Here is a 27,474-nt window from a genome sequence, read left to right as displayed (position 1 = left end):
ATGACAAGTATTAGAATACAATGTGATGTGGGTAAATTGGGTCCATGTATTAAGAGCTATAAAATGAGATTCTATCAAGGCATGAATAATGGTGCCCATGAAAAGGATTAATCAAATACCCCATTAAAAAGGTATAGGAATTCAGGTCTTGCACTCCTGCCCCCACCCCACCGCCATTCCATTCCCCCTGAAACTGCTTTCTACTAGGAGAAATATGGAAAAGAGTTTAGAGGAAGTAATGGAAAAATTGGGACATACATTTTGATAGAACAAGATCATGAAGACGCATTTAAGCAACCAGTGTTTAATTTAGGGGGAAACATGGCAATTGGCATGAGTAATCATTTACAAATATAATTTCCAAAGGAGCCATGTTGATACCGTTCAGCAAATGCCAACAAAGCATTTACTTTCCAAAGGGAGAAAGCAAGACAACAAGAGAAATGAAGGCATCTCCAGGAGTGGACCAGAGAGCAGCCAAGCCATAGAGAAGCATCAGGTGTGAGAATGGAAAACGCAGAAGAGACGTACAACTTCTGAAAGATCTCAGAGGACTGGCATTGTCTGGAGACGGCTTCCTGGAAGAGGAGACTCCAGCAGAGCCCTGAAGTGTGGACAAGCTTCTATTCACTGCAAATTCGTGAGCACACTCTGGTGTCAGGATCTAGTAAGGAAATGGGCTTGAGCAGAGCAGGGGGTACCTGTGGGGTTCTTCTCTTCATTTTCACCACCACAAAGCTGGTCTAAGCTACCATCAATTCCCACCTGGACAACTGCAAAAGCCTTCCAGCTGTTCCTGCTTCCACTCTTGCTCCTCTACAATTCATTCTGCACGCAGAAGTCAGAATCAAAATCAAAGTTCATCATGTCATTCTCTTGACTTGTGGCTTCCCATTGCTCTTAAGCTGAAAGTAAAAATCATTATCATGGCTACAAAGTCTTGTGTGGTCTGGGCCACATCCTGTGCCAGGCTCCCTTTCATTGTCTATATTCCAGTCAAGCTGGCCTTCAGAATTTCAGCACATTGGGTCTTTCTGCCACAGGGCCCTTGCACATACATGCTTTTCCCTCTGTACATGTGATTTTCTTTCATCCTCGCTTTCCAAAGCTAACTCTGACTCATCCTTCAGACTGCATCTTAATGATTACTTCCTTCTGGAAGACTCCCCTAATTTTCACAACTAGATGAGCTCTCCCTTATATGTTGAAAACAAGTATTTCTTGTGTGAACATAAATGTTTAATGTCTGCCTTCCCAACTCAGCCACAAGCTCTGTGAGGGTGGGGACTCAGTCTTTGCATCCCTCGGAGCCTAGCATAGTCTCAGTTAATACGTGATAGCTGGAGCGTGACACTTCATTAGGAACAGTGAGGCTAGTTGAGAAATTATACCTCACCAGAATATAGGAGAGTACCATTAGGAATTCTTAATGGAATGAAAACCTGAATTCATGTCTAGACCCTGCCACCTGCTGGCTGTGCTGTTTTAAATAAATTGCAGATCCTCTCAGAGCCTGTTTCCTCATATATAAAATAATGGGGATCCTAACATCCCCTTCATATGGTTGTAGCAGGAATTTAATTAAATAATATATGGAAAAGCATTTTTTTAACTGTAAAACTATACATAAATATCCTTTGTCATTTTTCCCAGTGCATGACACACTGGGTCATTAAACATCTATTGGATGAGTGGATGGTTGGATAGATGGACAGACAGATTAACAGTTAGGGGGCCAGTATGAGTGACAAGAGGAGAACTTGGCATATGGAAAGCATGATGGAAGCCAGAAAAAGGAGAGACTTCCCAGAAGTAGGAGGAGGCTTGTTGATTCATCCACAGTGTCACATGCAGTAGAGCAGGCAGGAGAATGAGGGGGGAAAATCATTTAACCTGGGTGGAAGGAAATCGCTGGTGACCTCCAGCTGATTCCTCCTCAGCCTTTTCATGTTATCTGGGCTTTCAATGACATGCCTTAATTGTAACTTAATCACTTTACTGATTTCTATCTTTGGGGGGGGGGAAATGAAATTGATTTGCACATACGGCAAAATTGGTAAGATTACTCCAGCTGCTGCCAGCAGGTGCTGACAAGTGAAGAACTGAATGTCAGAGAATAAGAAAATACACTAAACATTTATTTTAATAAGGCCTAGAAACCTTAGTTATTTAATAAATTGCCATGGATAATTAGTTTCAGTTTCTAGAGTTGTTTCATCTTTAACTCCCTGTGTTCCAGAAGGAATCGTGCTGGATGTGTAGACAGGGCCTTGTGTTTTGAGACCCATCTGAGCTATCACACATTTCTCTGAGCATTTTCCTGTCTCTCTGATCACACCCCACTTCCTGCCACCACTCCCAGCATCCACCTGGGATAGGTCACTCTGACATACACACAAACATACACACACACTCACTATCCAAGCTGCCAGTCTTCTTATTGGCTCCTCCTCCAGCGAGGAGGTTTAAGCCTCACCTCCCTGCTGGGCCCTGATCCAGCTGGTCTGTTTGTGTATGAACCTTGGGAGTGAGTGGCCCAAGCTGGATCTGAGCCCAGCATTTATCATCTCAGCGCTGACTCCCACAGAAGAAGGAAGACATAATGAATAAATGAAACCCCATGACTGTTTCAACATTCATCAACCCATTACTCCAAACGTGGCTGATAAAATTGGGTACCTGGATTAAAAAAAAAAAAAAAAGTAAGAATAAACTAAAAAAAAAGGCCACTAAATAATATTTTTATATAATTTAGTATATTTATTATATATTTAACATTTTCTGTTTAGTAGTTGGTGATGTGTTACATGGGTTTATGGGGAAAGGAGGCAACATGCAAGAAAACTTTAAAATGGTTCAAAGAAAGGATTTGAAGCCTTACCACCCCCGGCCACCCCACGGACCCCCTTCCGCAGGGATGGCTCAAGATGTAAAGACAGAATCGTGCCTGTCTCCATTCTCTTCCCCGTACCTCCCAAATCAAGGGCCTTTTTTACTGTCCTGTGTTCAGATGTTGAGTGTCATCAGCAGAGTGGTTTCCTATGAACTGATACACTTCGTTTGCTAAGAAGGAAGGCTAAGGCCCTGGTCTATCTACAGATGGCACAGTCCTGAGAAGAACCAGCACATTCTACCCTGGGCAGTGTAGGGAGGTACAGGGTAAAGACTTCACACCTGCATTCTGTGGTAGACCCTCATGGAAAAACTGGGTGGTGGCCAGGGAGGCCTAGGCACAGGCAGGGAAGGGCCCCCTTTCAGAGTGGCATGGCAGGGGGCCACAGAGCCAGAACCTGTCACCACTGATCTGTCCTCCACTGGCTACCAAAGGAGCAAACCCCAAAGCTCTTGAGTCCTTCCAATGTCCAGAAACATGAGGCTAAAATCTCCTGCTTCACACTGAAGAGTGTGATGGTTCAGAGCCGGGCTGGGAGCAAGGTTCACTGCTCAGCCAGCCTTGTCTAGCTCCTGCTCTGACTGAGTGTAAATCTTCTCATGTGTGGAAAATGGGTATAATCATGCTTCTCAGAGAGGTGGTATGAGGATTAATCACTGTTATGGATGTAACATACTTAGATTGAGCCCAGCCCAGGAGGAGAAGTGAGCTGATGGAAGCATGGAAGGCCCTGATAGGTTTATTCCCCTTGCGAAGTTCTGCTTCCCCTTCACATATCACTGCTGGGAGTCAGCCCAGCCTGCCCACCAGGAATTTCATTCCACCATAGCTCTTAGAGGCCGAGGTGGGAAACCTCAAGAAGAGAGCAGTCCATGAGGAGTTTTGGAGTAGGGACTCGGAAGAGGGACAAGGATGGAAAAAAGGCTTAGGGAAGAACTGTGGAATTCCTAGTGATCCAGAGAGGGCCTGGAAGAAGAGCACCAGCCAGCTGGGAAGACAAATACTTAGCCTTGAAACAGAGCAACTGTGTACCAGGGCCCAGGCAGGGTAAATTCCAAGGAGTATCAAATCTTTCAAAAAGAGCCAGGCATGGTAGCTCACACCTGTAATCCCAGTACTTTTGGAGGCTGAGGCAGGAGGATTGTTTGATCCCAAGAGTTTGAGACCAGCCTGGGCAATATAATGAGACCCTATTGCTACAAAAAAAAAAAAAAAATGTAAAAATTAGCCACGTGGGGTTTTGCATGCCTGTAGCCCAAGCTACTTAGGGGGCTGAGGTGGGAGGATCGCTCCTTGGGCCCAGGAGATGGAGGCTGTAGTGAGCTGTGACCGTGCCACTGCACTCCAGTCTGGGTGACAGAGTGAGACCTGTCTCAAAAAAAAAAAAAAAAAAATACAGACAGGTAGACTAGGATGGTAACTGGAAGAAAAAAAAAAAAGCTTTTGAATGTCTGCCTTTTTGGTGAAAAAGAATTCAAATTAATTTGACTTTGAGAATTTAAAATGCACACATCATAATAATTGCATATACCCCAGAGCATTGTAAAATCAGAGTTGGAAATCTCTTACCATCTATACTATAAAAGCAAGAACCTAATCTTGCAAGCAGAGTTTTAAAACTCCTGAGCCCAAGGAAGATATCAGTCTGCCTGTGAAATTTGCCTCCATCCTTCTTGTGATTATCTTTTCCCTCCCTATCCCTTTTTGTCCTTACCTTCTCTCTAGTGAATGTGAGCAGAGAGGAGGCCTCACAAACCTGATTTTTTTTTTTCAAAAATACAATCCCTAGGAAAACCAAGGAAAGAAATAAGAATAGAGAGCGAGCATGTGCTCATTTAGGCCCTGTGCCTAATTTCTTTTATTCCCCTCTATGTCTTTTTGGCCCCTTTCATGACTGTACAACTAATGCTGTGATGGTTTTGAAGGTAGTGTTGGTAGCCTATTGGGTTTGAAGGGAGCCTTTTATCATATCCATCTTTTGGGAGCTTTTTTCCCCTCTGCAAATCAAAACAGGTATTTAATTCAGGCATATTTAATTTTAAGTGTTAAAAAAAACTCCCATCTACTAGTATAACACTACTCATTTATTTTGTCCATCATTTAGGTGCCATAGCTCTGGAGCATATAATTTAGGGTTCTGGACTTACTGCAGGTACCTGGAGGTCATCACCGTTAAGTGAATGAGTTCATTAAGTGAATGAGCCAATATTTGATCAAGCCTTGAAAATACTAATAATTATGTTCATGGGCCTGCCTGCTGAGATTAGAAAACGAAAAAAATCTTAAAGCTTTCATTTCTTGCATAAGTAAATAGCCAGATTTAATCTTCCTTTCATCTGTGATTTATATTTATTACATTTGGTGAGCTTGGTTAGTGGTTTAGATTCCTTAGGTTTTTGCTACATCCAGGTTCCTATTATGCAATCATCTTTGATAAAAACTAATGCATACAACCCTGGACCCTAGAGTACAACATGATGCCAAATCCCTTTCCAAATGTGTTTCCTACTAAAGCAAACTATATTGAAAGGCACTAAAGAGAAGCATTCCCTGGTCGCTTCCAATTGGAAATATATGTATTTCTTTTTCATAAATCACATTCACATTTTTCTCTCTGTCTCATTACCTCTATTGTGAGCACTCCCTTTGCCCACATGCTCATGAGAAAGTGATTATGGTGGGTTGTGCCCTCCTTAAGAACATGGCTGGCAAACAGAGTTTTTTTAAATGGGTGATTATTTGCATCAAAATGAGTGCATTTGGACATATTGGCATGCATCAAGAGCAAAATCCAGACAGTGAGAAACTGCAGATTGGACAGCAAGAGCCTTCAACAGAAAAATTGTAAGGAAAAGAATGAGGGGGAAATTGGTCGCTTAAAATAAGTTTAAAAGGCATGCAAAAAATGGGAGGACTGAAATGCAGCCTCTGACGATACACGTGTGGGCGATGACATCATAAACACACACAAGGACACAAAGACTGTGGAGCCAGGAGTCTGCTTACTTTTGGAGGGAGGTGGGTGGCTACAAGCAGACCAGACACATGGAGTGGGGTGCTTGGCAAAGTTCTGTGTCTCCACCTGCATGACGGTTACCTGGATGTTGCCCTTCCCATCCCTCCCAACGCAGAGCATCTCTTTCGTGTGGTGTTCAGTGCCCATGCTTTATTTTACAATACAAAGCTTTTCTTTTGATGAGTCTACTCAGGGTTCACGTAACCAACAGTCTTTCGGGAATTTCACTTTAGGGATTAGGGTCTAATAATAAAATGTGTCTCACTTTTCTCACTAAGAGGGAAATTGAAATTCCAGCTGGAAATTCACCAGTAGGATTGTCTGACAGCTTGGTCAGAAATTAGAGAAAAATTTAAAAAGAGGACCAGTGGATAGGGCTTTTCTAGGCTCTGGCTACAGAAGACTCCCCTGGTCTTTATTTTTTTCCACATTCATTTATACAGTGAATTATATAGTTATCACTTATAGTAATGGAATAAGCCCTTGCAAACTCACCTCCTCTAAACAAAAACAAGGACCCTGATGGCAGCCATATTGCTCCCTGCCTTTCCCCTCCTTACCTTGAGTAATGTTTAAACAGCACAGAGATTTGCTTAAGGGAACTCATCCCTGCTGCCAGCACCCATTTCCTCTATACCTGTTGCCCCTGAAAGTGCCATTCTGAAATGACTACCCTAGTGGTGTGATTTAGGATGTCCTCTAACATCCCTCCAGCTGGGGTATCATTTCTTTAAGGTTTTTTTCCCTATAAAATTCAGTGCTTCTAGAGAAGGAAACATCTTAATATGAACGAGTTAGGTGAGAGTTCCAAAAGAGGGTAAAACCATAAAGAGTATGACTCTGGAAACCGGCGATGAGGGCACAGGAAGGAAGACCCAAAAAAGAGGTTGCTGGGAGTTTTGCCTTTTCTTTTTTTCCTTGTTGGACCTGGCCTAAACTTGTTGATATTTTTCAGCTTATATCTGGAATCCCACTAAAACACAACATTTATGTCTGTCCCCAGGGCTGGATGGTACCCACAGGACTTAGTGCATAGGCTTGAGTCCAAACATGTTTGGGAAGAAACAGGCCAGATTCCACTCCATGAGGGCAGGGACCTTACCTGATTTTGCTTACCATTCAATTCTCAGTTCTTGGCACAGTGCTTGGCACATAGTAGGTGCTCAGTGAACATCTGATTTAAAAAATGAACCAATAGACTGAGTATGGTGGCTCATGCCAGTAATCCCAGAACTTTGGGAGGCCACGGGGAGAGGATTGCTTGAAGCCAGGAATTCAAGACCAGCCTGGCCAACATAGTGAGATCCTGTCTCTACAAAAAAATTGAAAATATGCTGGGTGCAGTGGCTTATGCCTATAGTCCAGCTACTCAGCAGGCTGAGGTGGGAGGGTCACTTGAGCCCAGGAATTTGAGACTGCGATGAGCTATGGAAGGCAGCTATGCTCACCACTATACTACTAATGCTGCACGATGTAGACCACGGTGAGCTATGATCGCACCACTTTACTCCAGCCTGGGCAACAGAGTGAGACTCTGTCTCTTAAAAAAAAGAAAGAAAGAAAAGAAAAGAACAAATAAACAAGGGACCAGACTAACAGCTTGAAGCAAAAGAGATAGTGCAGAGATCTTCCAAGATGGGCAGTGAGAAAGTGTCTGTGGTCTCTCCAGGGGCTGCCAGGGATGTCCTTCCCCTCTCCTCCACTCCTGAGTGTTTTCCCATCTGAAGCCCAGGGTCGACCACCTGTGCTCTGTGCCTGCCTATCCTCAACAGGAAAATCAACTAGTATAGAGTTCTTGAGACGTAAGAGCTCTTACCGCAGTCTGTCCGTCTTGCACAGCACGTTTTGGGTCATAGAAGTATTTTCCCACAGATTGTCTAATTTGTCCTATACAATACTCCCATGCAGTGGGTAATTCCCACCTTACAGAGAGGAAACTGAGACCGAGAAGGATTAAAATGGCTTTTGGGGGGGCAGAGCTGTAACTAGATCTCAGAACTTTGGATCCTTACAACCCACATCCTTTCTACTGCACTGTCCCAGGCACTAATGCAGACAGAAAGCCTCATCAGGATTCAGACCTGCCCTCAAGAAGCTGAAAATATGATTCTGAAAGAGAAAACTCCCATAAATAGTGAACATACCAATAAACATAGAGCAGCACTGCCTGATCCTTTCCCAGTTTTACTCCTCAAGGATGCTCTGAAAGATGAGTTCGCTGTTGCTTTTTCTTAGAAGGGTTCTTTCTATGTAAACTTATCTCCAGAGTGTAGAATGGGTGGTTCAGCCTGTCTTCAGCTGTCTGCTGTAATGGAGAGGAGAGGGAGAGCATAAATAATAAAAACCCAAGGTTAATCCCAAAGATCCCATTTTAGTCACTTGCGTCAATCTCACACTTCAGCAGACCTCATTAGAAATAACCACATCATAGATAGGAAAAAGAAAGCAAAATATCTAAATAAAAATCCATCTATAAACTAGATAATCTTCACCTTATACCAGTGTCATCTATAACAGAGTTAAAACTACTAACACAGAATGACCGTGCTTTTGGACTTTCTTCCTCCCAGACTGTATCACGTGTATTCTCTCATTTGATGTCTCAATTATCCTGTGCAGGAGGTAGGGCTGATATTGAGGTTTAGAAAATTTAAGTGACTTGTGCAAACCCCAGTGGCCACTTAGTTGCAGAGCTGCAACTTGCACCACAGCTCTTTCCAGCCCCCAACTCTTTTCCCACTTCTACAACCACCCCTATCTCCTCCAATGGCTTCTCCTTCAGCCATCCTTGAGAAAGACTCAGCAGCAGCAGCTGAGCCACCTGTGAGTCTGCAGCACTGGCTCTCACCAGCTCTGTGGCTCACATCACAGTGGTTAAGTGTTCACTGACCACTTGGCTGTGTTACAATCATTTAATTAGTCTGTGTCACAGAGGAAAAGATGCTTTATTTAGAAGCCTAATAGTGAAAACTTCTGAGTCTTCAATTCACTGTGGTCTTCAATTCACTATGAGCTTGGTGGCATTTGGATGATCTTGGGGTCTTCCAGCTGTGCTCTTAATGCACTTTGTACCGGGAGGATAAACAAGGGAGGGCTTTGTTCAGGGTGCGGCCACTGTGTTGAGGACTACAGGAAGGTTGTAGCTGGGTTAGCTGAGACAAGACAGACAGGAGGAAGGCAGGATAATGAGAAAAGCCACATTTTAGGACCTTAGGAAAAATAACCAGACCTTTTTATGCTCTTCTTGCGATGAAAAAAGTATAGAATTTATCTTCTTGGGACCTGGGTTGGGGCAGTCTCAAAGTTCACATCCACGTGTCAGTTGACAGCCAGTGCTTCTCAGCCTCAACTACATGTTTGAGCCACCTGGGAAGCTAACACTCTGCATAGTTCCAGTGGTAGCCAAGCATGGGAATGATAGTCAGAGGGTGGTGTGGTGGCTGTCACGCATCCTAGACTAGGGTGAACTACATTTCCTAGAATTCCCTGTCCTGTGAGTTTCTAATTGGGATGGAGCCTAAGAGAAATTCTTGGGAGATTCCAAGGATGGAAAGGCAGCAGCACTTTGCAACACATACGTTGTCACTCATTTGCCAGCCGGGCCTGCAACTGTTCCACCTTCTGGATCCTCCTTCAGCTTCTCTGACTCCTGGGCCAGGTGTGTGCATTTAGCTCCATGCTGAAGAGCTGCAGCTTCTGCAGGACATTTGTACCATCGAGGTCAAAGGCAACAAGAAGTGACATGAGTTTCAGTCCATCTTCATGAGGTTCCAGTTAAGGCCTGTGAATTCGCAATTGTTCTCCCCGACTGCCTGTCCTGTGAACCTCACATACTCACATCAGATGCAAAAACAACCACCTTGTAGAAGCTGCTTAACCAGCTCTTACTATTGCAAAAGGTCAATACCTGAAATAAATTCATGTAAATGCTGATAGATATGTCTGTACTGTATTAATCCTTGTGTTCTGCTTCTTCCCTTGAGAGCTGATATGGGTGGTTTTCAAGATTATGGTTGTTTGAAGGATTGCTATCTACCGAAGGAGGCCCAGTATAAGAAAGAGATTCAAGTGATTTTGATCCATGGAAAGGCAGAGCTGACGGCTCCCTGTCTCTACCCCCACATCCCCAGGGGGACACCTGAGGGGCACCCGTTGAAAATCCTTGGTAGATGAGTAGTCTTCAAGTCTAGTGGTAAATGGGAGCCCCCTGAGGAGAATCTGAAAAATGCAAATTCCTGGGTTTACCTCAGATCCAGAAATCCAGCTATCAAATGACCAATCTGAAGGTGAGACTTTTTTTTTTCTTTGAGACAGGATCTCACTCTGTTGCCCAGGCTGGTGTGCAATGGCAAGATCACAGCTCACTGCAGCTTCGACTTCCTGGGCTTATTCAATCCTCCCACCTCAGCCTCCCAAGTAGCTGAAACTACAGGCATGCACCACCATGCCCAGCTAATTTTTTTTGTATTTTTAGTAGAGACGGGGGTTTCTCCCATGTTGCCCAGGCTGGTCTCGAACTCCAGAACACAAATGATTCACCCGTCAGGCATGAGCCACTACACCCCAGCCTTTCTGGGGTGCTGGGAATGTCATTTCTGATCCAGATGCTGGTTACGTGGGGATTTTGTTTGTGAATAGGCATCCAGCGGCACATGTGTGATTTGTGCCTTTTCCTATATGCATAACTCCATTGAGAGTTTTATAACACTCCCACCTCCCTCCCACCTTCCCATCCATCCCTTCCCATGGAGTATGGAGTAATCCCATACTGCAGTGACTGGCCAAAGCTGAAAGCCACTAGACTGCATGATTCCTTAGACACCCTTCCTGGCAAAGTAAAACACAGAGAAGGGAAATAGAAAAATGTTCAGCAATTGGGGAGTAGTTAAGTCAAGATACATTCATCATTCTAATGATATAATCCTATGCCATTATTACAGCATTGAAGGAAAAAACAACAGTGAGGCAGCCAGTCAACTTGAAGCAACGAAAGTGGGTTGCAGGAGCTATGAGAGAAGCCAGTTTGAAAATCACATTGGAACCAGATCATGGAAGGCTTTGAATGCAAACTGAGGAAAAGGAAAAGCCACTTGCCAAAGGAGTGATTGATAAAAGTAACTTTTTTTTTTTTTTTTTTTTGAGACAGAGTCTTACTCTGTCGCCCAGGCTGAGGTCCAATGGCGCAATCTCGGCTCACTGCAACCTCCACCTCCCGGGTTCAAGTGATTCTCCTGCCTCAGCCTCCCAAGTAGCTGGGATTACAGGCGCCTGCCACCATGGCCAGCTAATTTTTGTATTTTTTAGTAGAGACGGGGTTTCACCATGTTGGTCAGGCTGGTCTCGAACGCCTGACCTCAGGTGATGCACCTGCCTCTGCCTCCCAAAGTGCTGGGATTGGTGGCTCACACCTGTAATCCCAACACTTTGAGAGGCCAAGGAGGGAGTTCAAAACCAGCCTAGGCAACATAGCAGACCTTGTCTCTACAAAAAACAATCAAAAATTAGCCAGGTGTGGTGACACGTGCCTGTAGTCCTAGCTATTCAAGAAACTGAGGCAGGAGGATCACTTGAGCCGGGAGGTCAAGGCTGCAGTGAGCTGAGATCTCATCACTGCACTCAGCCCGGGCAATAGAGTGAGATCCTGTCTCAAAAAAAAAAAAGAGCAATTATAAATCTAAAATTATATTATCCATCATATTTAACTGCTCACAAAGTATGTTGTTTGAAACACAAACTGTTAACAATGAGCAGGCCCTGGGGCTGCAAACAGGGAACAGGGACTTAACCTTCCTTGGAAGTCAAGACAGACTTTTCAATCTCAGCTTCTTTCTAAAGTGCCTGCAGTCTACACATGGTTCAAAGTGCACTTAAATGAGTGGAAAGAAAAAAGTCAATCCCAAGTTCTCCCATTTTGAAGACCTCATAGGTTCCTGTGGGGTACAGCTGTTAAAGGCAAATTAAGATTTTAGGTGTATCGTGCAGGTGCATAGTGCAGGAAGAACCTTCACAGACTAGTCCATTTTTAGGCAGTAAGTGCCCAGAATACAGCCAACAGTGATCCTCAACGGTGGGTTTGGACCTGGGGGAGAAGGAAGCAGGGAGAACAACAGACAATTGTGTTGATTTACAGTCATCTCTGAAGCTTTTTGAAATAAAGAAGTGGAGACCCTACCTGAGACCTGCCAAGTCAGAAGCCCCACAAGTGATCTGGTGCTGCCCAGATGAAATCAACCTAATGCTGTCTACTACTTTCTTTAATATCCAAGGATATGAAAGATATTAATCCGGGGATATTAAGGGATACAACCTCTCACTCTTTTTTTTTTTTTTTTTTTGAGACAGAGTCTCACTCTGTTGCCCAGGCTGGAGGGCAGTAGCTCAATCTCACCTCACTGCAACCTCTGCCTCCTGGGTTCAGGTGATTCTTCTGTGTCCCATACAACCTCTCTTAGTGGCCCCTTTTCTCAGGGTGACAACTGTGTGTACATCCTGCCCCTATCTCCACCCCCAAATGACAACTCCGAAGACTAGAACTCTTGAGCTTTCAAAATAAAGGTAGAATTAGACTTAAAATCATTGGTTAAGGACTAAAGATATTGTCAAACTTCTTTTGAAAAGCCCACTTTCTTTCTCATTCTTGTTTGACTTGCAGTATGATGATTTTACCCTTCCTTACTCTCCTGTACTGTAACTATACCCTAAACTCTATTTTGAGGACTATCCAGAGAAAATTCTTTAATCCTGCAAGGAATTTCCTCTGAAACCCAAAACACTTCCAAACATTTCTCCACCAACCCCTTGGCCTGTGCAGACAGAATCTAAACTCATATTAACATTAGTCTTAGTCTAAAATCATCAACAAGACAAATCTAATAAGGAAAACAGTAAGGTGGGGCATTCCAAAGTGAGGGGCGAATTCCTGTGCACCCAAGCTGTTCCCTTCCTTCTCCTCATGCAGATAATTTAGAATGGTGCCCAAGCATTGTCTCTCCCACTCCTCACATTCCTCCCCAGCAGAGGGCCTTTCCCCAAACACTCTGAAAGCTCTTTTCATTTGCAGTTTTTTCTTACTAACATTTTTCAGGAAAGGAAAGTTTACTTTAGTGTGCCCTGCTGCCTCATGAGACCATCTGACGATCTCCTTATCTCCGGGGTGGGCCCGGCTCTAGAGACACAGGCAGTCCTGTCCACACTTGGCCCTGAGTGCTGTTTTGCTCAGCTCCCCAGAGAGTTTCAAGTGGCAGAGGTACACAGTGCAAAAGCCCCAAGCCTCAGGCCTGAGGGAGAAGACTCTGGAAGCAGGAGGGTGAGCCTCAGCTTTCTAGCTCAGTCATACACAGGCCCAGGTAACCAGGGGGACACCTAACTGTGTCACTGGCAGGAGGATTCCTGCATCATTGGTGCTGGGTCTGCAGAGATCTCACGAGGGCATAGCGTAGGACCTGTCCATTTGTGTGGTCCAACAGGTAACATCCAATCAAATGGAACTACAGAGCCATGCAGCTGGAGAGAGATCTCTAAGATGGTCGGATCTAACCTCCCCAACCCTTTATTGCAGTAGAGCAACTCGGGACCTACTGAGACCAGACAGGCAACCCAGCCAGAGTCTCACAGGTAGAGAAGAGCTGGACCACTCTCCTAGACATTCCAGGTCCAGCATCCCACCGCTGCCCTTTGTCCCTTGTCACAAATGCAGACTAAGTCTGCTCTGAATATGTCTTCCCATAATCATTTTATTAGAGTTGGGTGTTGTGTGTGCAAAAATCATGCTCAATGTGTTTTTCCTTTGCTCTTACACCACAACAATCATCAACAGAAGACTTCTTTTTTTTTTGAGATGGAGTTTTGCTCGTTACCCAGGCTGGAGTGCAATGGCACGATCTTGGCTCACCGCAACCTCCACCTCCCAGGTTCAAGCAATTCCCTTCCTCAGGCTCCTCAGTAGCTGGGATTACAGGCATGTGTCACCACACCTGGCTAATTTTGTATTTTTAGTAGAGACGGAGTTTCTCTATGTTGGTCAGGTTGGTCTTGAACTCCTGACCTCAGGTGATCCGCCCACCTCAGCCTCCCAAAGTGCTGGGATTACAGGTGTGAGCCACCACACCCGGCCAACAGAAGACTTCTAAGACCAAACATGTTGGAGTTTTTCCCACCACCAAGCAAGCAATCACTTCCACAGTGGACACCAGCTGAATGTCCTTTAATTCAATTCTGACGCTATCTACCTAGACATTGCATCAGATGCCATAGGGTGAGGGCTCAGTCCCCAAGACTCAGTCCCCCGACTGTCCCACCAGTTGCAAGTCTGGGCCTCCAGAATTTCTGGCCTACTGGCTTCAAGTTGGGACTCTTACAACACCCTCTTTGGGTTCAATTAATTTGCCAGAGTGGCTCACAGAACTCAGGGAAACACATTTACTGGTTTATTATAAAGGATATCTTAAAGGATACGAATAAACTGCCAGATAAAGAGATACATAAGGCAAGGTCTGGGAGGGTCCCGAGTACAAGAATTTCTGTCCCTATGGAGCTAGAGTGTGCCACCCTGCCCTGAAAGTGAATTCCTCTTAATCTTTCTGTAAGCATCCATGTGTTCAGCTATCCAGAAGTTCTCCGAACCCTTTTGGGTTTTTATGGAGGCTTCATTATGTAGGCATGATTGATTAAACCACTGGCCATTAGTGATGAACTCAACCCTCAGCCTCTCTCCCCTCCCAGAGGTTGGCAGGTGGAGCTGAAAGTCCCCGCCCTCTAATCCTGCCTTGGTCTTTCTGGTGAACAGCCCCCATCCTGAAGCTACTTACCCGCTGCCATCAGTCAACTCATTAGCGTGCAAAAGACATCATTTTGGCGCTTCTAAGGATTTTAAGAATTGAATGCCAAAAAATGGGTTGAAGACCAAATATATAGTTCACAATATCACAGGGGCAAATATGTTTTTCTGTTTTTAATTCATTGGACAGATAGCGCATGTATCTACTACAAAATTCAAAAAAATCACAGAAGGGTATACAGTGAAAAGTCTCCCTCCTACTCCTGCCCGCAGTCACCCATTCACCATCGCAGAAGGCAAGGCTGTTCCATCCTCCCAAAGATAAGCAAGTATATATGTGTATATTTTTCCTTTTTAAAATAAATGAGTGTGCATTTTATACATCATTCTGCTCCTTGCTTTTTGACTTAATAATGCATTCATTTATTAATCCAGTAAATACAGTACTAAGAAGATCCTATTATGTGCCAAGCAGTGGCTGGGATTCACAGAGAACCACATAGATTCCCTGTGTCTAGAAACTTCCTGGGGGATATAATAGTAAACAAAGAAGTGTATGATGTCAGGTGAAGAAAAGTCAGTGCAGGAAGGGCAGAGTGCTCTTTTGCACAAGGTAATCAGGGAGTGCAGTCAGCGAGAGGGTCTTGTAGATACTTGGCCAAAGGACTCTAGGCAGAGAGGGCACCAGGGGAGAGACGCTGAAGCTGGGGGCATGCCAGGCTCTCATGCCCCTGGGACAACACAGGGATGAGATGCCTGAAGTGTCAAGGAGTGAAGAATGTGAGAAAAGAGATTGACTGCTCAGGGAGGGATCCAGTCAGGTAAATCCTTCTAAGGATGCAGATTTTATTATAAGTGACACAGAAGCCCTTGGATGGTTCTGAGCCAGAGAGAGACATGCTCACTGCGGTTGTTGGGTAGGCAATGCAGTGTAGACACGGGAAAGGTGGGAACAGGGCACCGTCACAAGGTGCTTGTAAAAGTCCAGCTGAGCAGTCCTGGTGGCCTGTATCAGCCTGGTGGTGGCGGCACTGAGGAAAAGCCAGATTCTGAATATGTTTGGAAAATAGGGCCCACGTGATTTCCTAGGATGTGGAGTGTGAGAGAACAACAGGAGGTTAGATGAGCCTGAGGTTTTGGCCTGAACCACTGGGGGAATGGTCCACTGAACCTGAGACAGGGAAAAGCAGGGGAAGGGAGAAATCTAACCTTTGGTTTGGGACATGTTATGTTAGAGGTGCTGAGTCAATGTTCAAGAACTGGCAGTTGGATATAGGAGTGTGGACCTCAGGTGGAGGTCAGGGTTAGAGAGACAAATTTGAGGCCCATTCACACATAGGTGTTACCTAGAGCCCTGGGAACAGATGGGATTAGAGCAGCTTCCTGACATTTTTCACATCATAGCTCCACTCTGGGTAAACAGAAAGTAAGACTGGGACTCCAGGGCCTCCTGCCCCTCCCAACAGGCCCAGCATCGTCCCAAAGGCCAAGGGGATCGGTTGCACCTGCCACTCCTTTGCAGCTTCTTGCATTGCGTGGCCATGCAGTGTGAAGTAGGGGAAAGAGCCCCTAGAACACAGGGCAGCTCAGGAACTGGTCAGCTGGGTGACAACAGCTGTGGACCCCTCTCAGCCTGGTTGCAGCACCCAGAAGTTTCAAATTATGTGGTCTCTGAGGACCCTTCCTTCCAGCTGTAATGTTATTTGCCTGTAAGTTAAGTGGTATGAGGCGTACAAACGGAATTCCCGTACACGGCCCACATGAAAAAATACATTACAAGGATGTTAAAAGAGAAAGAGGAAAGAGTGTAATCAATTGTGGAGTGCTTTTCTGGGGAGAGGAAGTTAATTTCAAACTTATCGAAAAGTTGCAAAAACTGTCCACCCCCTCCCCTATATGTATGTGTATCTATACAGATTGGTTTTTAAATATATATTTATATTTTTAATTTTTTCCTGACCCATTTAAGAGTAAGTTGCAAAACTGTATCCCTTCACCCCTTAATATTTCAACATGTATTTTCTAAAAACAAAGATACTCTCTTACATAACCAGAGTACAATTATCAGGAAACTAACATCATTGATTAAAGCTTATTCAAATTTTGCCAGTTATCCCTTAGGGCAAAAAATAGTTGTTGGCCGGGCACAGTGGCTCACGCCTGTAATCCCAGCACTTTGGGAGGCTAAGGCAGATGGATCACCTGAGGTCAGGAGTTCAAGACCAGCCTGGCCAACATGGTGAAACCCCATCTCTACTAAAAATACAAGAATTAGCTGGGCGTGGTGGTGGGCGCCTGTAATCCCAGCTACTCGGGAGGCTGAGGCAGGAGAATCGCTTGAACCCTGGAGGCGGAGGTTGCAGTGAGCCGAGATTGTGCCACTGCACTCCAGCTTGGGTGACAGAGGGAGACTCCATCTAAAAAAAACAAAACAAAAAAAAAAAGTAAAAAAAAGAGTATTAATCCTGGAGTACATATTGCATTTAGTTGTGTCTCTTCAGTCTCTGTCATTCATGGCCTTCATGTTTTTAAAGATTACAAGTCTTGGATTTGGTTTACCTGGTGATTCCTTACAATTGGATTCAGGTTTTGCATTTGGGGGTGGAAGACTTTTTTAAGGGGGTAAGATCTAAGTCTGGCAAGTTGGGATGAGCCCAGAGGGAGATCAGGACAGTGCTGCTGACACATGGAGAACAAGCCCTTTGGGTGGGGGCTGGGCAGCTCAGAAACCTGAATATTCCCCTAAAAAAAGAATATTCCCCTGGTGTGGGCACAGAGCATGTTAAATATACTCTAAGCTCTTGGGCAAGATAAGGGACTCTCTCCCTAGCGGATTTAGTCTCCCACAACCATTTAGATAAATGGTTGTGCATGTAAAATGGATTAATAATGTCAGTGTTTGGAAAGTGCCTGCCCAGAGTAAGCCCTCAGCATGTGGTAGCCATTTTTGTAGTGTAGAAGGACACAGACCCAGGTTATTCTGAATATATCTAATAGATCATTGTTTCTGTGTAGGGATGTGTTGTCTCATTTAATCCTTTGGTGACTTGAGAGGTGATGACGTTTCTGTTGTTTTACAAATGGGAAAACTGAGGCACAAGGAGCACAGCCATTTAGAGAGAGAACTGAGCATTGAACCAGACCTCAGCCATCAAGCTCACGCTGCAACGTGCTGTTTCAAACCCATTAAAGGGTTTTCTCCGCAATCAGTCCTTGCTTTGCTTTGCTCAAAACAAGACTTAAATAAAGACGCCAGCTCCATTTTCCACTCATGTCAGTGATTGATACTTGATTAATGTTCAGGATTGCTGTCATCTAGAGCATAATTTTCGCAGATGCAAAGACCAATTTTGTTGTTACTGAGGCGGAAAGATCTATTTCCTCATAAGTTAGTAAGCAGATTTGGAGGGAAGCATGAACCACAGGGTGTCTTGCTGACTGATTCTGAAAGGAAGCTGTGCCACATTTGGCATTGTTAGCATTTATGGCTGGTGGGTCAGAAGGTCCAAGAAGGCCACATGAGTGTGGCCACCTCCTAGGCTGCTGCAATGCAGCTATGTAACATTCAGCATAGTCACGGACTTCTAAAGTGATCATATCTGCTTTCTCAGTGTCGCCCTGAGTGGCACAGGGAACCTTGGAGAGCTCCCTTCCTTGACTTTCCAGAGGTGACAGTGATTGTTAGAGTCCTGTAAACTGCCTCTTTATGCAACCGAGAATTCTCCTGAAGAAGACTTGCTGCTTGTCAGAGACAGTGAGCCAGCCGGCAGCCTCCCTGGGACTCTTACTCAGGTGCAGCTGAAGGAGTACTGGGTTCCAATCCAGCTTCCTGCCACACACTGCCTAACCGCTCTCAGCTGTTGGCAATAGGAGCAATGTGCTGAGTACCTGGCCCCAGTTCTTGGCACAGATATGTAATCATTCTTGGTTTTTCTTCTCCTTTATTTTCTGTCTGTTCTTTGCCTCTGTGTGGATCCCCTGTACCTCTTCCCCTTCTCTGACTCCCTCAGTAAAATCAAGAGTTATTTTATACCAAAATATAAATCAATTACAGAAGCTGGGAGGCCAGATCTGAGAGCTCCCACTCATCTCTGACCAGGAGAGGAAAAGACCCTTCAAATTCTAGTTTGAAAAGCAATGAGCTTGACCTTCAGAGGTTGGGCTGCCCACAAAGAATCACTTCCTAATTTTGGCTGGGGAGATAAGGACTGGAAGTTGGGGAGGGCATAAGCATGTTGAGAGGGGGAGAGGTGAATCCTGGGATGCTGGAAGATACTCGTCAAGGGAAGCTATAGGATCCCTAGCCAGTGACCTGTTTTGGAGGAGGGCCCAGGCTGTGCGTATGTGTTTGGGAAGTGGGGGTAATGGCTGGCCATCTTATGTTTAAAATTAAAATAGCTTCCCTGGAAGTATGAATATGGAAAATAAACAGTCTGCAAGCTTAGATAAACGGTTGTGCGTGTAAAATGGATTAATAATGTCAGTGTTTGGAAAGTGCCTGCCCAGAGTAAGCCCTCAGCATGTGGTAGCCATTTTTGTAGTGTAGAAGGACACAGACTCTGGAACCAAATTGCCTGCATCCCCATCCCAGCTCCAACATTTCTAGTTGTGCAGCCTTGGGAAAGTTGCTCCACCTCTGTGTGTCTCACTCTACCTTTATGTGTCTCACTCAGTTTTCTCTTCTGTAAAATGAGCATAAGCATAGTACACACATAATAGGGTGGTTGTGAAAATTGGGTGGATTCATGTACAAAAGGCAAATGCCTCGCATATGTTAAGCTTGAGGTAAGGGTTATTGCCTATTGTACTGATGAGAGAGTCCATATGAAAATTGCCACTGGTTATTGCTCCGATGCAGGCATATTTGAGGACACCAACAAAAAGGCTGGTAATCTTGAAATTAGATCACAAGCTTTATTTCAAGGCTAGATCTCTGCAGAAGATAAAGCCAGGCATCTCAACTGTGGGTTAAGAGTCACCTGTAGGACAGAGCATGCTTACTCTTCTGAAGTTCTAGCTCTTGAAAGGAGACAGTTGGGGCTCTTTGCCTCTGTTCGTGACAATGTGTCCTTTGAACAAGGATCTGACACCACTGCATTAGTTTGCGAGGGCTACCATAACAAAGTGCCACAATCTGGATATCTTAAGTGACAGAAATGTATCTCACAGTTCTGGAGGCAGGAAGTCCAAGATCAACATGTCAGCAGGATTGGTCCCTTCTGAGGGCTGCAAGAGAGAATCTGCTCCCTGCCTCTCTCCTGGCTTCTGGTGGTTTGCTGGAAGGCTTGGGCATTCCTTGGCTTGTAGATGCCTCACCCCCATCTCAGCTTTCATCTTCACCAGGTGCTCTCGCTGTGCATGTCATTCTCTATGTCCAGAGTTCCCTCTGTAATGACACAGTCAGATTACATTAGGTCCCACCCTCATGACCTTGTCTTAATTTGGTCATTTGCAAAGACTCTATTTCCAAATAAGGTCACGTTCACAGGTGCTAGTGTTTAGGACTTCAACATCTTTTAGGGAGAGAACCCATAAAACTCACAATTCCTCCACCCATGTCTGAATTGCTGACACTGCCTTCCAGCTGGCCGATCCATCACCCCTCTCTTCCCATCCAACTCACCTTCCACACGGGCTGAAAAATCATTCTTCGACTGCATTTTCACCACGGAGGCATCGTACTGATACTTCTATCAGAAAAGAACGTCAAGCTCAAATGTGTCAAAATCAAACACTATCCTGTTGAAAGGCAAGCTTGTATAATGTTGTAGGGAGAGGATATGACCTGGTTATTGGGTAAAGAAAACTAAGGCTTTATTTTGTGTGACAGACTCTCTGTTGGCCCAGTGCTCTGACAGAAGTTCAGTGGGGGAAGGAGAGAAATGGCCATTTGAGGTCATTTGAGTTGGATTTAGATGAGCCTGATACACAAGACCCTCCCGGAGCTCTGTTCTGTCCTGAGAGGAGGCCCACAGTGCCAAAGAATTCACATCTAGAGCTGAGCCTCCGCACATCCCCACTCTGCTGCAGCCCAGCCACGTGAACTTGGACCTGCCTTTCTGGGGCTTAGGGTTCTCACTGGTCCTGAGGAAGGCTTCAGAATGGAGCAACCACCGGGCGCGGTGGCTCACACGTGTAATCCCAGCACTTTGGGAGGCCGAGGCGGGCAGATCACGAGGTCAGGAGATCGAGACCATCCTGGCTAACATGGTGAAAACCCATCTCTACTAAAAATACAAAAAATTAGCCAGGCGTGGTGGCGGGTGCCTGTAGTCCCAGCTACTCAGGAGGCTGAGGCAGGAGAATGGCTTGAACTCAGGAGGCGGAGCTTCCAGTGAGCCAAGATCGCACCACCGCACTCCAGCCTGGGTGACAGAGTGAGACTCCAAAAAAAAAAAAAAAAAAAATGAATGGAGCGACCTTTGACTGAGCAGCTGCTGTGTGTATGTAACTTCCTCTCTAATCCTCACAACAAGCTGCTAAGGTGGATGTTGTTATGCCCATTTCATCCACAGGAAACTTCAGAGAAATTAAGAGATCCCAAAGCCCACATTTTTTGTGTTACGTCACCCTGCCTCTTTAACTAACTCTTGGATCAGTGGTTTTTCCATCCCAGCTACATAGTCCATTCACTTGGGAGAACTTTGGGTTAGCGGTTTAGCATCTCTGGGAGTGGATACTGGTATTTTGTGAGTGCTTTCCAAGCAATTTGATGTATTTCTAGTGTTGAGAACCACTGCTGTAAATGCTTTGTGGATCTTGCCTGTTCTGGAAGCCCCAGAGAGTGCACATTGCCTCTGTGATCGTCGCTAAACTCCTCAGCCTGGAGTCTTGAGCCTTCCACTAACCTCTCTTCTCCTTTCCAGCTTTCCCAACCAGTGTCCCTTTGTTGTAGTTTCACATGTTGTGATCAGCTGCCCCTTGGGTTCCTTATGGGTTGGACAGGTCAGCATGGTGCTGTCTGGCCTCTGCTAGGTGACACAGATTCTGGCTTTCTGGCCCTGACTTTGTTCTTGATTCAGAGATTGTCTGCACCAGGTTTTACAAATTATCTTAACCCACTAGTGTATCATGAAATCAGCAGAGTGGTACATTTGAAAATAAAAGAAGGAAACAGAGTGGATCACAGTAAGGGAAAGGTGTGGAGCTATATATACAGTATATAGTCTTCATGAAAAGTACTTATATTTCTTACAGCAGGTTCCAGTGCAGTCAAAAATGTTTGAACTGTTGAATGTTTGAATGAAATGTTTGAACCTATACCAACACATATTTATCATTGCTTTTAGAACCTGGGGCAAAATTCTCCTTCTCTTAAGATCATGGAATAGTAGAGGAAAAGACCTAGAGGTCATGTTGCTGACTGATCCCCAATACAGGGCCAGGCGGCTACACAAGGATCCCTAGGGAACTTGTTGAAAACGCTGATTCCTCAGGCCCAGTGCTGGGAATTATAATTCACTTGGTCCAGGAATGTGTATTTTCTGATTCTGAGTTTCATGAACCTCTGATCTAATCTACTTTCTTCATTTGATATTGAATGACATGCCCAAGGTCACATAGCTCATTAGTGACAGAACTGGGATTCTCCATCCCTTGCCCTCCTCCGTCTTTTCACTCCACCAGTTTCTAGAGAAGAGCAAGGCAGTGGTTCTGGCCCAGACTGCAAGGTAAAATTAACTGTAAAAGTTTTTGAAAATGTGGTTGCCCTGGCTAGCCCCACCCCAAACCAACTAAGCCACAGTCTATGGAGGTGGGCCTGAATGTCTGGCCTTCTGGGCATGCTTCTCAAACTTTAGGGTACATGCAACTCACCTGAGGATCTTGTTAAAATATAGGTTCTTCTTCCATGGGTCTGGGGTGGGGCATTTCTATTAGGTTGGTGCAAACGTAATTGTGGTTTTTGCCATTAAAAATGGGATTTGAACCCATTTTTAAAAATGGCAAAAAGCGTGATTAATGGGCTCCCATTGATGCTGTTGCTTGTCCAGGGACCACGCTTTCTGTAGCAAGGCCTTAAGGCATGGTTCCAGGTCCCTAAAAGCCTGAAGATTTCTACACCTCTGCCAGCATCTCCCTTGCCTAGCTCAGATTGTACCTTCCAGATTTGCATTTGATCACTCTTCAGCAGTGATTTTCCACTGTATCATTTGTTAAAAGTCAGCCTCCCTAAGTATCTTGTCAGAAGGGATGGACCTTGGTTGCAAATTTTTCCCCCTTGCCCTCCCCACCTCATCCACCTAGTACTGTATTCTTCTCTACAATGTTTACTAAGCTTTGTAACAAGCTCCATGACCAACTTTGGCTTAGCGCTCTGCATCCAGCAAATAGTTATGGCACATCCAACTGGATGGGATGCAAAGGTGCACCAGACCCACAGCCTTTCTTGGAGGAGCTTATTGTCTGGTAGGTGTAGTAAGAAAAATAAAAAAGTCATTATAGCTCATGCCTGCTGAGAGGCACAGATACTGTGCAGAGGGGTTGAGAGCAGGGAGCCGGATTACATGGGTTCAAATCCCAACTCAACTACTAGACAGTTGTGTAGTCTTGGAAAAATCCTTGATCGTCAATTTCCCCAATTACAAAATAGGGATAAGAATAGTACATAATTCACAGGATTCTTTTACAAGTTAAATCAGTTAACGAATATCAAGTGCTGGCAAGTATATGTGAGTGCTAGTATGATTTAGTTATATTGCTGGTAAGTATATGTGAGTGCTAGTATGATTTATTTATATTGAAAGCAGTATCATGACATTTGTGCTAGACCTTGAAGTATTCATCACATTTTGATATTCAGAAGTGGAGAAAGGGCACTCCTGGTGGTGGGAGCAACATGGGCAAAGGCAGAAAGGCAGACATACAATGACATATAGAGCTAGGAGTTTAGTTTGACTGACACAGCAGTAGTGCTGAGGGGAGCAGTAGCAAATGGGCTTAGAAAGCCACTTGATGTCAGTTGGTGGAAATCCTTCAAGGCCACACGAAAGAGTTCAGCTTTTGTTCTGGAAGTGACAGAGAGCCGTCCTGGAAGATCTTTTAAATCTATCTTTTCATACAAAGGTTGCCCAGTGTGATGTGGCTGTGAGTAGAGCATAATAACCACTCACCCCTTTTAGGTGGTTGTGGTTATTTTCTTCATCCCTATTCGTGTCTGCTTCATGTTGCTGGTGTGGGCTTCTCATTGTCTGAGTGAACTTTCAAAACAAGTAAGTAACCTTGGGCCAGGTCACCAAAAGGATTACATAGTACAGAATCCTCCATCTAGACATTGGAACTCATGGCCCCAAGTCTCTGGGCCACTCTTTGCCATTGGAATCTTGTCACCTTCCAGCCACAAAATTCTTAAAAGATCATACTCCCCCCTTACGAGCTTTGAGCAGGAACCTGCAGCTCCACGCTGTTGTTACTCCTTCCGCCCCTTCATTATTTTTATGTTTTGTTTTGTTTAATGAGAATTTGGGGTTAGCTATGACATCACTCCCACCTCCAATTAATTTTATACCCAAGGCAGCACATCTTAGGACACAAGGAGGAGAGGGTGGGTGAAGAGTCCCCCTCCCCTCTAAGTCTTAACCCTATATGGTCAAATGATAGGCTAATTCTTAACACACACACACACACACACACACACGGGCACGTTAGTAGGCAGCATGCTAGAGCTGCATGCTACTATGTGACCTAATGGCAAATTGTTTAACTTCTCTACATACCCAACTGTAGCATGAGAATTATAAGAGTATCTACTTCGTGGAATTGTCATGAGGATGAACTGAGTTTAGTACAAGTAAAGCAGTTAGGACCGTGTGCTCTGCACATGATCAGTGATCAATAAGCATTAGCTAATATTGTTACAATGGAGGAAGTTTGAAAAGTTTATTAGAGTAAGAAAGAAGATTTAATCACCATTTGGGAAAGGCACAAAAGAGTTTATCAAAGCATTGTATGTGAAAATCTATGGCAATACATTTGAAAATCTAGAGGAAATGGAGAAGTTCTTGGCAAAATAAAATGTCCCCAAAGAGGTGGAACACCTGAATAGACCAATAATCATAAAATACATTAGAAATTTTATTAAAGAGATTCCCTTTTTTAAAAGTCCTCATGGTCTTATAACCGGGTACTAGCTAGTCTTCAAAAACCAGATAGATCCTTTGTTATTCAAACTATTTCAGACCATAGCATAAGATGAAAATTTCCCACAATTCGTTTTATGAAGCCAGCATGACCTGAATACCCAAACCTAAAAAGAACACATCTCTTCTATCTCAAAAGCTTTGAGAAAAAAAGGTTATCTTAACAGAGAAAGATGGAGAAGAAAGTAAGACTCTGTGTGCACAACATGTACTTGCTTTAAAGCAGTGGGTCTCCACCTGGGCAGCACCAGCCCCCACTCCCAGAGATCCTGATTTAATTAGTCTGGGGAAGAGCTGGTCCGTAAATATGTTTTCCAGCTCTCTGGAACAATTGCTTTAGGGGAACTGGAAATTATATAAGCCCACAGGCCTGGTTTACAGCTCCAATCTGTCCCATCTCAACAAAAGTTCAAGAAGAGACTTTTTGCCCAAACTTTGGCATGATCAGAGGTAAGAGAGCCATTCTTTGGCCATAGATGTGCCAAATCTCCCATCAGAGCCTTAAACATGTTCCACAAAACTGCAATTGCCATAGCTTCAGAGACCAGAGACCTAGCCAGGAACAAACCACTCATATTTTTAAGTTCTGGGCCAGCAACCTTGCCTGCTGCAAAAGAAGGCCAGGAAAACCCAGAGAGAGTTTTCATCACTAGAATCCAATGGGATTTTAATGACAGACCTGTTCATTATCGTGCTGCAAGGTAATTAAGCACACGTGGCAAACAGTTCACATAAATAATTAAATAGCAATGTGTGCACACAGTCAATCCATGTTTTCAGCTTCCCTGTTCCTCATGCATTCTGCATTTCCTATATTCAGCCCCAATATGGATAGGACTGTTGCCACTCGGTGACTGAAGCCTCATCACTCAGTCCTGGGAAGCCCACAGAAGAGGGAGGGACTGGATCCTATTTCTCCAGTGGTTGGTGTTCCCTGACAAGGAACTCTAGAGTCCCTTTGGATCACCCATCTTCAGAAGCCAAGAAAATGATTAGCTTTACTGTCTGTCTTCAGCCCCAGTTTTTAAGGGTAAATCTAGTTTCAATCCCTTGTTTCATTAAATAATAAGTATAAGGCAACTTGAACAATTCTTACCATAAAACAATATCAAAAATAAATAAGTGAGTGGATTGGTGGCTTAGGTTTGATTAATATAGATTTGATTAATTAATATATGATTAATTAATTATATTCCTGTATACCCCACACTACCTCCCATCCATAGCAGGAAATCTCACTGGGTCCTCAGAGTCATTGCAACATTCAACAAAGTGAAAAGAAAAGACAAATAATGCCAAGGGGTGGTGCTGAAATGGTCTAATGTCTGGTGTTTGCTTTATAATCTTCCCAAAAAACAACATTTAGGGGGTGGGAATAGATTAAACAGGATTAACAGGATATTAATTGTTGAAGCTGGGTAGTAGGCATATGTGGTGTTTGTTGCACTTTTCTCTTTTTGTGTATGTTTGAAATTTTTCCATAAATTCAAAGCATACAAGGGAGAATGTTGGGTCCAGTCTTTCTTGCCAGCTACAAGATCTCATCGCAAAGGTCTCTATGCCTATTGCCAGAGCCCTCTTGAATAAAGTGTGCCTTACCATGTTAAAAAAATAATAATAATACAAGAGAAAGACAACATGTTAATAGGGATGAGCTTCCATTAGCACATAACTTGATGGAAGGTCCTGGACCCTGAAATCACGGGGAATATCCCAAAAGAAGGACTGGAGTCTCAGTGTAGATACGCTTCTTGTGGTTGGCAGTGTTTATACAATGCCTGGCTGAGCTAGTACTGTATAAAAGGTATCCAGCAGATATCATCATTATTATTGTAGATGTTGTTATTATAGCCCAGGACAAGGGGATCTAGTGGGAAAGTGGCTGAGGAAAAAAGGATTTCTTCGAGGTATTTAATTTGAAATTGTTTTAGCCCTTATAGATGAGAATGCACAGAGGAGAAGTGTGAGTCTTTGTTCCCATAGAATTATTTCACCAGCTCAGTCTGGCAGCCTCCACCTTTTCAGTTAATGCTGACAATGTCAGGCACTCTGTCAGGAAGGGAAAGCATAAGTGTGGAGACTAGAAAGTTCCAGAGCTTATGGAGAGATCTGTTCATGGCTCCAGGAAGAATGTTCTAATAGGTATTCTCTCTTTGCTTGCTCCTTTACCTTCTTGCTTTGTCCCATATTTGTATTCTCTCTCACTCTCTCTCTCTCTATTCACTTTGATTAGAGTTTGGAAGACTTAGAATATCTTCCTTTTGAATAGGGCCTGGTCTGGTCAATGATGTTTACATGTCAACATTCAGGAATCACTTTCATTTACTCTCAAGCTCCATCATGTAAGAAACTCCAAAGCCAGCCAGGTAAAAAAAAAAAACAAAAAAAAAAACATGAAAGGAGGTTGCTAAAACTTCAGAACAGCACACAATAGCCAACAGAGCCTCAGCTGGAGGGCAAGGAGGGCAGGAAGAGCTGGTGCACGCTTGAGTCAGATGTTAACCAAAGATTATTGATGGTCTACTTAATCTGCAGAGGATCACCTTGACGGGAGCTGGGCTGCCTGTCCTGATTTCTGTCCAACTGTGGAATTTCTGAGTGATGGCAGATTGGCCTTGCCAGCTGCAGCAGCTGCCCCGGGCTCTGAGGCCCA

General features: G+C 44.3%; 1 protein-coding gene across 11 annotated transcripts in view; it reads left to right on the top strand.

Annotated features, from left to right (window-relative positions):
• The window catches only part of ATXN7L1 (ataxin 7 like 1), a 266,428-nt gene that overhangs the window by 110,737 nt on the left and 128,217 nt on the right, over nucleotides 1-27,474 (top strand). The window contains exon 4 of one of the 11 annotated variants that reach the window (XM_034964743.4): nucleotides 420-27,252. The exons of the other annotated variants lie outside the window; for them this stretch is intronic. Within the exon in view, the coding sequence (XP_034820634.1) occupies nucleotides 420-505 (86 nt within the window). The 3' untranslated portion in view covers nucleotides 506-27,252. Of the gene's footprint in view, nucleotides 1-419; nucleotides 27,253-27,474 lie in introns of those variants that run through there. 11 annotated transcript variants of the gene reach the window in all.

This window comes from Pan paniscus, chromosome 6 (genome assembly GCF_029289425.2).
Source record: "Pan paniscus chromosome 6, NHGRI_mPanPan1-v2.0_pri, whole genome shotgun sequence".
NCBI lineage: Eukaryota > Metazoa > Chordata > Mammalia > Primates > Hominidae > Pan > Pan paniscus.
Note: the sequence above shows the minus strand (reverse complement) of the source record. Positions and strands in the feature narration are given on the sequence as shown.